The 15,264-nt window shown below is 38.0% G+C and overlaps 1 protein-coding gene across 1 annotated transcript in view; it reads right to left on the bottom strand.

Moving 5' to 3' along the window:
- LOC102489524 (carbohydrate sulfotransferase 9) overlaps positions 1–15,264 on the bottom strand; it is a 328,145-nt gene that overhangs the window by 248,553 nt on the left and 64,328 nt on the right. Inside the window, exon 2 of the mRNA XM_027774202.1 lies at positions 12,013–12,230. Coding sequence (XP_027630003.1) covers positions 12,013–12,133 — 121 coding nt within the window. The 5' untranslated portion in view covers positions 12,134–12,230. The remainder of the gene's footprint in view (positions 1–12,012; positions 12,231–15,264) is intronic.

Genomic DNA, 15,264 nt, shown 5'->3' with positions numbered 1-15,264 from the left:
AGGAATGCCCTAAAGAAGGCTGACTGCTACACTGAAGCAATAGCATTATTGTTTACATATGCTCAAGACATATTTGGAGAACAAACACATTCAATGAATTATTAGACATAAAAAAACCATGTTGATGGGATTGACTTTGTTGTAAAATTTGGTTGCTAAATGATATTCAATTACAGAATACTTTAAGTAACTTGACATCCATCACTACAGTCTAGGGTCAGGGGCAAAAGCAGAGGACAGTATTTAAGAGTATAGGAAATATGGAAAGCTGAGGTAGAGAGGTAATACAGAGTTCAGAGAATCAGGTTATAGGTGGTTGGATGAACAGGAATGAACACTGAATTTGAGAAGTGCTGGGGGTGCATGGCAGAGTGAGGATTGAAATCCGTCCTGAGAGCGGAGGCAGCCACAGGTATAGACATGCAAGTGGGAGGCCACCTTGTAAGTTCCTTGCCCTGAGGAAGCTTATACTTTTCTGGGAGGGGTCGATCACATGTAAGTAAACAAAAACCATGAGTACAGATTAGAATGAGTGCCATGAAGTAAAATTTTAAAAACAATAAAACATATTCTGTGAAAGAAAATATCAGGGGATACCTGATGTGGTCAGGGAAGGTGACAGACAAGCTGTGCTTCCAAGAATGAGGAAAAGCCAGCAATGGAGTCAGTCAAGGAACGTGTTCCAGGCAGAGCAAAGGGCTAACACAAAACCCTGACATGGGAAAAATCACGTGAAAGGAAGATGAGATATGGAAGTGTTCAGAGGTGGGCTAAGAAAGCTTGAGTTATTTTGATTAAAAATGCTGTCACACTTACCAAAATCAGAGGAAATAATTCCAATGAGTGTCTTTTAAAGAATAGGAATTTTATTTTCCTGGATATATGATTGACAGTAAAATAAAGGCCTTCTATGTTAAAAATGACTCTGTTCCAGTTCAAGGTTACAAAGATACTCAAAAGAAAACATAATTTGAATACAGCAACATCACAATCAGGATGAATAGCATGATTTTGGAGGAAAAGAACACACTTTCTCATCAGAGAGGCTCAGAAGAAAAGAATTATACCAACCCAGTCTAGAAACAGGATTTTATTTGTCAAAATTATCCTCCAGTGCAGAGAGAGAAAGCATCCTTAGTTTGAAAAAAGCAAGAGAAGTGTTACAGAAATTTCAGAAGCAGAGTCGAGTTTGCTTGTGAGGATCAGCATCAGTTATCTGAGAAAAAGCCATCAGGTGGCTGTGCTTTGCCTGAAATCAGCTTCGCAGCTCCCATCTTTCACTTGCACATAGACATAGGAAGGCTAAAACACAACCAGGAACAGTGGTGCTTGTGGTGTTTTTGAGACAGAAGACATAAAAGTAGCCCTCTGGTTTGGCCATGTCACCTTTGATAATCACATGTGGGATTTCAATAGAATTTGGACCTACAGCAAGTTCACATTACTGACCAGAAATTCCTACAGAGCCTGAATTGGTGACAATGAGTTTAAAATAAGGGGTGATAATAGCAATATGATTCTTTCATAGGCCAGCAATGATCATTCATAGCTGAATAATGGAGCATAGATGCTAATAGCGACTCCTAAACAAAACTCAGATATATCAGTACATAGTCAGAAAGAAACTGATAAAAACCAAAAAAAATAAAGATATAAAAGGACAGTTTAAAAACTTTCTTTGTTCTGGGCAGATGTTGGTCACAAAATTTTAGACAGAAGGAATAGAGCAAAAGGCTGATTACATCATAGTAACTACAGTTAATAACAATATAATGTAGATTTGCACATTGTTAAGAGTATATTTTATCTGTTCTCACCACAAATATAACAAATATGTGAGGTGTGCATATGTTAAATGATTTGATTTGTCAATTCCACAAGGCATACATGTATCAAGACATCCTATTCGTACCATCAATATAAATAATATTTACTTGTCAATTAAAAAATATGAAATGAAAACAAAATACAACAAGGAAGGGAGAGAAGATGCTTTAGATGGAAAGGAGGCAGCAGTGAGTCACTTCATGTTAAGAACTCATGGGTTTGGGACCAGCGTTGGCTTAATGGTTATGTTGCTGGTTATGTCCCATATAGTCAACTGCAGTTCGAATCCCAGACCTGGTGACTTAAACTCACACCAGGTGTGTGTGCGTGTGTGCCCAAGATCCTGAGAGGAGAATGGAGGAGAACAGATTGCAGTGTGGCCCTCTCCCCTGGGGGATGATTTCTTGCTTTCTGTTTGTCTGTCTTTCTGGCGAGTGCATGTGCCCTATAACAACAACCTCTCAAAAAAAAGAAAATAAAAAAGAAAGAACTCATAGGCCAGCTGGTGATGTGGTAGGTAAGGCAGCTGGATCCCATATGGCTAAGTGTGCTGTTCAAATCCCAGATCCAGAGTCTTAATAAAAAGAAATAAAAGCAGCTGTTTGTGTGAGGGTGCAAAAAATCCTGAAAGGAGAAGTGGAGGAAAAGGGATTGAGGTGTGGCCATCCCCCCAAGAGAAGATGCCTTCTCACTTTTCCTCTGTCTCTCTCTCTCATGAATGTATGCACTCTTCAGCAAAATTAAAAAAAAAAAAAAACTCATAAATTTTTTTGTCTGACTTTTTTTATTGGGTCAGCTGATCACTGTTATAATATTTGCTGGATTTAGAACTGATTGTACTTTGTTGGTCTCAATTCATTAACTCTTTACAGCTTAAAGTCATAATGGAGATCTCAGACATAATGTTACTCACATTATGGAGTGACCACTCTTTTCCTGCTGTAAATATATATCTTCTAGGTTAGTGTGGAGCAACAAAAAATTCTAATGGACTAGCAAAATTCATTACCTCTGGGTCAGTGGCTCACAGTCTTGGCTTCATGTTAAAATCACTTGTAGAGATTAAAAATCTTCATGCCCAAGCAGCATTCTCAACCTGCTAAATTAGCATTTCTAGGGAAGATACCAGGCACCAAAATCAGCATCTCTGTGTGTTTAACTTGTTTTGGTCTTTGCTGCATGCAGCCAGTAGAGAACAACTGCACTACTTATGCTTCTCTAACCTCGACCTGCACAGGAAACAACTGGGCCTCTTAATCAAATTCAGAGAACCCATGTAGTACAGAGAGTCTGCATTTCTAACAAGCTCCCAGATGAGGCTTTTCATTTTGGATAGTGAAGCTCAAGATCAGAGATTCTCAAAATGTGATCTCTGGATCTACAGCATCAGCTTCACCCTCACCTGCTGCTTGTTGGAAATGCAAATTCTTGGGCTCTTCACAAATCGAAGGAATCTACACCTCTGAGGATAGAGCCTAGCAATCTGTTTTAATGAAACCTCCAAGGGATTCTGATATACACTGAAATCCAAGAACCATTGCTGGATAACAATTTCAAGTTTATTTGAGTGTTAGGCTTTTGAGTGGCACGAAAGAGATTTCAGTTTATACAAATCAATAGGAAAGGTTTATTAGAAAGATACTTGAGGAAATAAGAGATTGGGTATCCCAGGAATCCAGGAAATGCTGCACAACCAGAACACATGTGAGAGTCACTGTGGCATAACAGGACATCCTAGAGCTGAGATGTGGTCTGGCAGCAGGGAGTGCTATTCAGCATCTCGGATAACTGAGTAGGTAAAAGCTCATGCTGGTCTGGCTGCAGGGATTCACTGGTTTGGTTTTTTTCTTGTTTGTTTGTTTGTTTTGAGAGATTTTTGCTATAGGGCGCATGTGCTCGCTAGACAGATAGAGAGAGACAGAGAGACAGAACATGAGAAATCACCCCCCTCAGGGGGGATGGCCACACCACAATCCCTTCTCCTCCATTCTCCTGTTGGGATCTTGGGCACACACGCACACATGCCTGGTGTGAGTTTAAGCCACCGGGTCTGGGATGCGAATCATGGTGGACTACATGGGAGTCCAGTGACATAGCCATTACACTAACTACTGGTTTCCACTGGTTCATTTTTAGTACCTTCTCTTATGACTCAACAATTGTCTGTCTGTTTACTGTATAATGGCTTGTCTGGAGCTAGGGAATTAGGCTGGTTGTGTTAAAATTCAGGCTCATTATCTGTATAATATAGCATGATACATAACCTCTCTTGTCTTCAAAAATGGGATTTCTAATTGTACCTACCTCAGACTTGTTGCAGGATTAAATGAGATAATGACAGTGGCATGTTTAAGTACCACTAAGATCTAATAACTGCTTAAAAAATAAAGCTGTCATGGGTTGTCCTGGTAATTCAACAGTTAAAGTACTCTCCATATGGAATCAGATCCCATGTGGCAGTTTGAGCCTCAGCCCCAGTAGTTTGAGAAATATAAGGTGTGTTGCATATATGCTCAAAATTCTGACAGAAGGGAGAAATGCAGGAAATGGATTGTAGTGTGACCATGTTCCATGCAAGGGGTACACTCTCTTGAACAAGTGAAATTAAATTGCTCTCAGGCAATTAAAAAAATAAAGCTCACTTTTTTTTTGTGAAAAAAAAATGTTCTGAGTTAAAAGTAAACGTGTTATTAAAAATATCTAAAAATGATTGATTTTGAATAAAAGAACTCAATCGTGTAGATAGACGTTTATAATGTGGAATAAATTTAGTGAACAATTTCAGTTTGGAATGGTTGAAATTAAACTGGATTCTAGAAAATCTCAGGAAGAGAAACAATGAAAACTGCTGGATGAAGTATGTATTAATTTCTTTTACAAGCGGTCTTCAAAATGTTTACAGAAAATCTGTAGTATAAAAAAAATTATGGGTGAATTACAAACTTTTGGCACCAAAATAAACTCACATTTTAATTTCATTTTCCATAAACTTTTTGAACTTTTTCCTGTTATGCCACAGTGGCTCTCACATGTGTTCTAGTTGTACAGCATTCCTGGATTCCTGGGATATCCAGGAAATCAAAAAGTCTTATTTTAAAATGCATATACACAACTCTGTACTACTTGGCAGTGAATTTAATTGATACATATATTTCTAACACAGTTACATATAAGAATCATGCACATCATGTTTTTTAAAAGAAAATAAGAGTAAGTTTGATGGCTCAGGAGAGAGAGTACCTGGATTGTCATTTTTATGAAATGATTTTAAAAGACAGTGGTTTTAATTACCATGAAAATGATCAGGCTATGTGACAGCAGAAGGACAAACCTCATGTGGGGTTGGGATACACTCAGGGAACATTGTTAATGAAAGTTAAGAGGCAGGAGCCAGCTGAATATACAGAACTTTCTAAGAAGACTGATGTAAAATCCCTTGGGTACCTTGGGGAGTAGTGAGTTCTTTGTCCCCAGGAACATTCAAACATCATCTATGTGATCACTGGGCTGAGACATTGGGAAACCAATCAAAGCATTATTAATCCATCCCATACCACTGTTACTGACACCTACCACATATCCAGTAGTACATTATGAAAGAATTACTGAGCTTAGGCAGTCAGACAAGGTCTCTGTCTTTAGAGAGGACAGAGGGATATGGACAATAACTAAGTCAACAAATAATTACACAAGGCAATTGCTGATTGCAATAACTTCTCTGAAGGAAATGGGAGGGAGAGAGAGAAAGGAGGGGGGTAAAGAGAGAAAGACAGACTGACTATGAAGGTGGTCAAAGAAGGTGACATTCATGCTTAGCCCTGGCAGGTGAGATGTGGTAGGAGGGCCTCTAAGGTTCTGGGACTGTGAGAGCATGGAGTCGGCAAAGGGTGCCATTTGGTAGAAGAAGAGAGGCATTGCCAGGACGCACGCTGAGTGGGTGGAGTGGCCGTTGCCAGCACAGCTTTGAGGGCCATGGGGAGAAGGTTTTGTTAAACGGAATGAGATATCATTGAAAGTTTTGGACAGAGGAGTGATGTGATGGAATCTGTCTTTTAAAAAGCAAGTGGTGTACAAGAGAATCTCTTTTCTAAAGCTAGCATTCTGACTCTGTTACACATCTTAACCCTGTCTCATTACACACACGAAACAGTTACACACCACACCTTTTGGTCTTTCCTATTCGTACAATTTGTCAGTAAGAGTCTACCTAGAGAAAGAGCACCAAGTTGCAAATTTAAACAGTAGCTGGGGGGGAAATCCAGTGGTTCTTGTGACTTATCCTGAGTTGGCCCTCACCATTATGCATCTTTCCCACAAGTCTCTGTCCTGCTCTGATGGATTCTCTATGCCTATGAGTCCTGTCCCCCATCCCTGCTTCACTCTTTCTAGCACTTCCATTTGGTCAGAAATTCCATCCCTGACATCTAATTAGGCTCTATCTCCTAGTCCCAACTCATTATTTTCTCCCATAATGGAGGGCCTGTCTCCTTTCTGTCACAATGGACTTTTTGTACTGATGCTTTGGCCTGAGCTCAGGATCGTCTTCTCCTTTATAATCCTCGGGACTATAGTCTTCTTGAAATAAAAAGATTAAGTCTGACTCTCATCATTATATCCCCATATTCACTGCAGTGCCTGCCATCTCTGATTGTTAAGTCTTCAAGAAATACTGTGGAATGAATGAATACTCTTGACCTTGAAGGCAGCTTATATAGACATGAGATGCTCCTGGACAATGAACTCCTCACTGTACTCAGTCCTATCATTCTCTTTCCAACTTCCAATGGCTCTGTGCCAGTTAGATTCTCCCAACTATTTTAACTTTCTTCTTTTCTTTTTCTCCCCTTAATCAGTCAAAGCACAAACTTGGGCACAATTCAGTTTTCCTGAATTGTGACAACTCAGGAAAAGCAAATCTGCAGATGCTTTGCATCATTTCTAGGATAATAATAGCAGTTCACATTCAAGAAGCATTACCACTTGCCAGGCGCCATACTAAGTGCTTTGTAAGCATTGTCTCCTTAATCACCACTGCAACTGTGTGTGGAAAATATTACCCTCAAACTGAGGCTTAGAGAAGGTAAGACATTTGTCCAGGGTCAAAGCTAACAAAAAGGGGGTGGGAGAGTGTCAAGATCCTTCTGTACTCAGCTCTGGTGATACATACTCACAAGACACTTTGTTCTGTAAGCTGGGACCACATGACAGACCCAGGATCAACTCCCAGTCCAATCTAAGGCTGTGTACAACCCAAGGCAGAAGGGAGGGAGCTGAAGTATGAGGATTGTGAGCTTAAGCTGACCTGAGAAATAGAATAAGACCCTATCTAAAAAAGAGGTGGACATACAGTTGTGGTTATAGCCCCAGCTGGGAAACTGAAGCACAAGAATCATGACATCTTTAAAAAAACTCCTTCTTTCTCATTTTACACTGTGGCAGGTACAAAAGCTGAGAAGCCAGAAGGAAATGAAATCTGAAGCCAAGAAGGCTGATACCAGAGGCAAGGTTAAAAAGGGTGACCCCTGGGGGACAACAGATGAAGTATAGGTTATGTTTCTTGACTCCCATATGGCCAACCATAGTTTGAGTCCTGGACCTGGTGGGTGGAAATTCACACAGGGCACATGTGTGTGCATACTCAAGATTCTGGGAGGAGAATGGAGGAAAAGGGATTGTGGCATGGTCATTTTTCCTTGGGCAGTGATTTCTTACTTTCCCTCACCATCTCTGCCTCTGTCTCTCTCTGTCTCTCTGTCTCTCTCCCCGGTGAGTGCTTATGGCTTAAGGCAAAAAAATCTAAAAAAAAAAAAAAAAAAGAGGTGACCTCAAGGCTAAAAAAAGTCTAAGAAAGGAAATCTCATTGCAGCCAGAATCCGGTCCTAGCCCAAGGAATTGGCAGGTACTCCAGAGCTGCCATGTTTTCCAAGAAGACCATGTATAAGAGGAAATATTCAGCAAACAAAATCAGAATTGAAAAGAAAAAGGAGAAGGTTCTTGCTACTGTCACAAAACAAGTTGGGTTCTTGCTACTGTCACAAAACCAGTTGGTGGTGACAAAAATGGTGGTATCCTGGTAGTTAAACTTTGCAAAATGACTAGGTATTGTCCTACTGACTATGTGTCTCAAAAGCTGTTGAGCCATAGCAAAGACCCCTTCAGTTAGCAAGTGAGAAAGTTGTGAGCTAGCATCACTCGCAGGACCATTCTGATCATCCTCACTGGACACCACAGAGGCAAGAGTGGTTTTCCTGAAGCAATTGAGCGGTGGCTTGCTAGTTGTGACTGGACCTTTGGTCCTCACTCAAATTCCATTGTGTAGAACACATGTGAAATTTCTTATTAGCAAAGTAGAAATCCTCAAATACCTCATAGATGCTTACTTCAACACAGAGAAAGAGAAATACAAGATTATAGAGCAGTACAATGTTGATCAAAAAGCTGTGGACTGGGAACCAGCAGTTAGCGTAATGGCTATGTCGCTGGACTCCCACGTAGTCGACCGCGGTTCGTGTCCCGGACCCGGTGGCTTAAAACTCACGCCGGGCACGTGTGCGTGCGTGCCCAAGATCCCGAGAGGAGAATGGAGGAGAAGGGATTGCGGCGTGACCATCCCCCCTGGGGGGTGATTTTTCGCTTTCTGTCTCTGTGTCTCTCTCTGTCTGTCTGGCGAGCGCACGCGCCCTACAGTGAAAATCTCTCCAAAAAAAAAAAAAAAAAGCTGTGGACTCACAAATGTTTCCAAAAATCAAAAATCAAAGCTGTTTCTCAGTTCCAGGGCTACCTGTGATCTGTGTTTGCCCTTTCAAATAGAGTTTATCCTTACAAGTTTATCCTCCTCTAAACTTCTTGCCAGGAACCTATTTAAATAACTGATATGCACACACACACACACACACACACACACACACACACACACACATAACCTCTGAATGGAAAATGCATACTCTTAACAACACTTAAAACAAATTTAAAAAACAAAATTCATAATAATACATCTATATACCAAAAATTAGGACAAAGTAATTGATAATAATATCATAGAAGTCACTGCTGCATAATTGGATAAATTTTAATTTCTCTGCCACACATTTTCCCTCTTTATCTACCATAAAAACCTCTCTTCACAATCCTTCACTAGCTTATCTGACCACGTTTTAATTTTTTTTGTACTTCTAAACCATTTTTTCTTTTTTTTGAGAGAGAGAGATTTTCTTTTTTATAGGGCATGTGCGCTCACCAGAGAAAGAGAGTGAGATTGAGAGACATAAAGTGAGAAACCAACCCCCAGGTGGGAAGGCTACACCACATTTTCTTCTCCTCTTGGGATTTTGGGCATGCACCTGGCATGAGCTTTTAAGCCACCAGGTCCATGACTCGAACTACAGCTGACTACAGGTGACTTCACTGAAGTAACCATTACACATTTGCTGGTTCCAAAGCATTTTATCTTAATAGAAGGATCTCAGAAAAATCAAGGAGAGTTAGAAAATAGTCCATATATTAGATGTTTTAATATATTTTTTTAATCGCCAGAACATGTGAGTTTGCCAGAAAGAGATACAGAGAGGGAGGGGGAGGAAGCACCCTTTAATGGAGGTTGGTCACATCATAATCCCCTCACCTTCATCTCTCCATCCAGTCAGGAATTGGGATATACATATATATACACTCAGCATGTTTTTAAAATCGCCAAGGCAGGAATTTAAACTGGTCAGCCATGCAGGATCCGACTTCTTTATTCACTAGGTTATGGGGCTGGCACCCTATCTTAGATTTAAGGGTCTCAAATAAAAAGGATGAAGAGAACCTAAGAATTCTCATATATATCTGAAGCATATATAATATCAAAGCAATTTAGATTTAAAAAAAAATCTGCATCACTTGGGCCAGCAAGTTTCATGGAGGTTAAAAGACTGGATACCACGTGGCTGACTATGCAATTTGAGTACCAGACCCAGCAACTTGAAAAAAATGCCAGGCATGTGTGCACATGTGCCCAAAATCCCAAGAGGAGAATGGAGTAGAAGGGACTCTGGCATGGCCATATCCCCTGGGGTTTGATTTCTTAGTATCTATTTTCCTCTCTCTCTGGCAAGTACATGTGCACTATAACGAAAACCAAAACCAAAACAAAAAAAATACTGCATCAGTTATAGAAAAATCTCAGGAACCAAAATACTAACTAATTTTCTAGTGTTCTTTGGGTGACAGTTCTAAAGTGTTACAAAGATAGATATTCCAAATTTTAACTTAATTTCAAAGCATAACTTTAGTTTCCTTTTTTTAAAATTGAAACCGAGATTGCCATTTAAAATGTCCAAAGTTCCTAATGCTATTTGAAACATACATAAAATATCAATACATAGATACTCCCCTACCAAGCAAACTATGGAATTATACTAGTCTAGTACACTAGTATAAGACAGATGAACTACTCAATAGCATAAGTCCAGATGTCAGTCTTTTTGAGAAACAATACAACTTTCCCTCATTAAAATAGTTATCTAAAGGAATGTTGGTTTTAATGTTTATACTCATTGACATGAGTAGTTTGTGAAATATAATATCAAATAATTAATTAAAAATACATCAAGAATCAAGAAAAGTAATTTAAGCAAATTACAAACAAAAATGAAGAGAATAAATGGTAAATGTTTTACTGGTCAATCCTGACCAAAGTAAATAATTGTTCAGTATTAGGGAAAGTTATAAATTCAAATTAGGAACCAACTTGCTGAAGACATTATACATCTATAAACTTCCATGTTGCTTAGTATCTGTACTGATATTATTACATTTGTTATATAACTATTTTATCCACCATTTTTGTTAGAAGACTTAGAGTTTATGAGGAGTTGGAAAACCTGGGTATGGATCATATTTCAAAAACTCAATTTTAGGGACCAACAGTTAGCGTAATGGTTATGTCGCTGGATTCCCATGTAGTCAACCGTGGTTCGAGTTCCGGACCCGGTGGCTTAAACTCATGCCAGGTGCGTGTGCATGCGTGCCCAAGATCCTGAGAGGAGAATGGAGGAGAAGGGATTGCGGCATGGCCATCCCCCCTGGGGGGTGATTTCTTGCTTTCTGTCTCTCTGTCTCTCTCTGTCTCTCTCTGTCTTTCTGGCGAACACACGTGCCCTATAGCTTAAAAAAAAAATAACCTCTCCAAAAAAAGAAAAAAAGAAAAATTCAATTTTATACCTTTGGGCAGGCCCTTAAATTTTCTGGGTCTATTGCTTCAACTCAAGTACAGTGGGATAATAATATTCACCTTTTCCCCTCACAGGGGTGATATGGAGATTAAAGGCAAGAATCTTAAAGTGGTACAATGTGGGTTCAAATCCAGGCTTTCCCTCTGCACCAAGACTTACACATGCAAGCTTTCAATATGCCCCTTATCTCTCTGAAGCTTCCATTTCCTCTTCTGTCTACTTAGAATATTATCCACCTAGTAAGATATTATGAGAATTAGGGAATATTTATATAAAACTTTAGCATTTACTAAGCTCTCAATAAGTGGTAGCTATTGATACTTGTGGACACATTTGTGAACTACATTATTTATGAAGGGTATTATGATGTGACTTGACTACCTCCTCAGATATCACATAGTTTCTTTATTAACAGACTAAACCATATTTTCTCCATATTGTAGTCTGTATAGTGACTATATTTTCCTTTATATATTGGAGCCTTACTGTGATACTCTTAGTCGTTTTGAGAACACGATATTAGAAAATCTCTCAAAAGTGAGATCATACAGATTCTTCTTCCTTTGCTATATTCTAGTTTGTAATCTGCAGTGAATTTTCAACTGATTCATTCATTCAATGAATACCAATTAAAGGCTTACTATGTGACAAGATCTTTGTTAATTATATTGCAGGAGGAATTACCCTATATACTTTATCACAGGTGGTTTTATTAAATAGTATATATTTTATAATAAATTATTGCAGTAATATAGAAAATTTAACATAATAGAGTTTATATAAATTGTAGTGCACATGTCCACGAGAGTTGTATAATCTTTTACCTTAGAAGCTGAGGATTTTAGTTTGGCTCATAATTGTTGTTGTTAGAATATTGTTACTTTCCATGTATCTATAAATATCACAGCTTACTTAATTGAAATGGCCATTATTAATATGATTACAATAGAATATGTAAGTGCACTGTTACCTGTATGTTGTTCTTCAATCCAGACTTGCAGGTACATGAAGAAGAGTAGCCCTGCTACTCCAAATATCAGCACAGAGAGGAAGACTTGTTTGGGGTTCATGACCATTTCAGATGGCTGCATTTCTCTTCAGTTCTGAATTCAAAGACCACGTAATTTGTTTTCCTGGAAACACTCAATTTCTTGTCTTATTCTATAAGGGCCCATTCCATAAAGTAACCTAGAATTAAAAAAAAAAAAGAACACATTGTACATGTCTGATGACATTTATTCCTAAATATGGTATAAATATGCAGCATATCAACAACTCTGAACACTTACATGCACTATGATGTTCTAAAGACAAAAAGCTAAGTGTCTCTAGAATGACAATTTTTTATTGTATATTTGTAGCTTGTCTAAGGAATGTATTATCCTAAAGTTAATAAGTAACACTTTAACATTTAGTTAGGTTTTGTCAGGTTTAAACCTTCTTATATTACAAAGTAAGGTTTGGGTTGCTTTAAATGATTGTAAGGGGGAATAAGACTAACATGATGGATCACTAAAGAAGAAAGTTGGAAAAATAGGAAGTAGGAGAAAAATTCACTTCAGGCCTTAAAATATATAAAATATAAAATGTTTAAAATTCAAAATGGAGGGTTTAATCTGTTATTTACCTCTCATATAAAAGTAACAGACTTCTCCAACTTAAAGGTTATACTCAAAATCCTTCAAAAGCATAAAAATTGAATATTATAAGATCAAAGTTCAAAGACCCCTCTCATAATAATATAGATTTACCAAAATCTCCCTTTTATTATAAAAGTCTATCTCGGTAATGCACATACTTAAAAAAAAAAAAACCTCAAATGACTGTTTTAGAAAATCTCATTTAATGTAATCTCAACCTTTTATTATTATTTTTGTAGCAACTACTTTCAAGAATCTGATGAAAATGGGAATGCTCCCCTTAGAAAAATATATACACACACTAAGGCTTACATAACATGCCATTTGTTCATGCACTTTTGTCTAAACCCAAGAATCCCTGATACCAAGGAACTGCCTGGCAAGCAGACATTAGTCAGCATGAACTCAGTTGGTCAGCAGTTCAATTAATGGGGCCAAGGTCATAGCTCTGTATCTAACACTAGCCAGAAACCTTGGCTGCTCCTTGGTCACAGACCCCACCTCCTGTGGGTGAGCTGAATAAATATTTCCTCAAAGTGAAGATCACACACATTTCAGCATCTAAAAATGATCTCTTTTATTCCAACTATGCCTCAAAATGTTGGAGGAAGGTTTTCAACTTGGCCTATTTAAGAGGTGTTTGGTAGGGCATCAATTAAAAGTTAAAAACTGCTATGGGAAATTGTTAATTTGGTTAAACACTAGTTACCTATATTCTTGGCAAAACTAATTTTTATACAAACGGGCTTTAAAGGTAATGTAAAAGGTTGGAATTAGGATAAATATGTTTCAGTATTTAGAATGATCTCCTGATTAGAAAAATAAATCCTCCAAAAAGTTAAAAGTTTTTATGTAGAACAAGAAAAAAAGTGTCAAAAATAATTTTTCTTATATCTTAACTATTCCCTTGAAGGGACCAGGGAAAGAACAAGGGTTACCAGCAGTATCCAAGACTCTTCTACAAATCCACCTCTCTCTAAGGAAGGGGCAACTATTAACATTGTCAATAGTGCTTTTGAGAATGTCAAGCATTTTCTTGATTTTTAAATAAGTAGAACTGAGAGTACTATCACACTGCTTATTTGATACTTTGATTTTACATTGAATCAAAACTAAAACATCATGGGCTTTCTCCACATATGCAATAAAAGATCATTCCCAAAGGAGATTTGCAATTTTCAGTGTTCCAAGATTGAATTCCCTGAAGGGAAGCTATGAAAAGAAGCTAGCTTTCTCTTCTCTTGATGCCACAGTTAAACAACAAACAGACGTAATTCCCGGGTACATAAGATTCAGATTGGAGGAAACCAGTTAAACAAAATCTACTACTAACAAAGAAATAGTTGTTTACAAAAAGAAAAAGGCTTTTACAATCTGTCTACATAATTAAAACTTATCTCAGAAGACAAAGGATTGAACAAAACCCATAAATCAGAATAGAGCCACGAACCTATGGAAGTGATGGGTATGAGAGCCAAAAGAAGTACTCCTTGGGGGTTTGCAAGAGAAAATTATTACCTACAATGCCAGAAAAGATTAAGAATGTACTCTTCTTTTCTTCAGGAGATGTTGCTATACTCTGACATATCCTCCTGGGTGAGAAAGCAGTAGAAACCCCATAATTGTTATTATGGCAGATGTGAGTAGGATTGAATGATTAAAGCCACAAGGCAGAAAGGCAATCTGGTGTAAAACGGAGAGATATGTTTGATTTTCTACCATCTCAGTCCATTAACCCAATGCTAGCATTAGAAAATAGCTGTCATTAAACAAAGGTGAGGCAGTAGGAGCAGTAGTATTGCTTTAAGCAAACCTGAAGGTCAGTTCTGATGGGAAAACACACCTATTTGGAGATCATATATCTACCTCCAAGCCTGTGGAAAAAGTGCAGACTGCTGGAGATTGAAATTACTTGGAATAATGCTATTTTATATACAAGCATTATACACCATCTCTTCAGCCAAAGGCTTCCCCTATTTTGTACAACCCCTTCTTCTCCCTGTTCATAAACACAGTATCTTGAACCCTATAGGCACATGACAACTTGTTGCGTTGCCCTGACTTAGGAGCTCCAATAACACAATACAGGTAACCAATGAACTCTGTAGTTGGATGAGGGAGTCTTCAGAGGATTAGTGATGAAAAAACTATGTATGAATTTCATTTTATATGCCAAAACAAACATACTTTTATTTAATTTTCCATTAACTCTTTGAAGTTCTTTTGCATCTGTAAACCCTTAATCCAGATCTCCAAATGAAAAAACATGCTGAAAAATAGGGTCTATATTTCCTCGTTAAAAATATTTTTATTTGCATATCCTATTGATTTATCTTTAACAATTATGAAGAGAAATATGAAGATAATTATTTTTCCCCATTATCTCTTTTCCAACACTTTAAAAATGATTCTTTTAAGTGGCAATGGCTATCAATAGATGCATTTTGGGACTTCAGTGCAGTGATACATTACCAGCTAGAGGCAATTTACGTAAAAGGCAATTACGAGTAGCGCAGTTTGACAGAAGTTTACGATTTTAAGGAGAGTGGTTGGGTTGGGGGAAGATCAGTTTGTTTAGAGTG

This window comes from Tupaia chinensis, unplaced genomic scaffold, assembly GCF_000334495.1.
Source record: "Tupaia chinensis unplaced genomic scaffold, TupChi_1.0 Scaffold000414_1, whole genome shotgun sequence".
Taxonomy (NCBI): Eukaryota; Metazoa; Chordata; class Mammalia; order Scandentia; family Tupaiidae; genus Tupaia; species Tupaia belangeri.
Note: the sequence above shows the minus strand (reverse complement) of the source record. Positions and strands in the feature narration are given on the sequence as shown.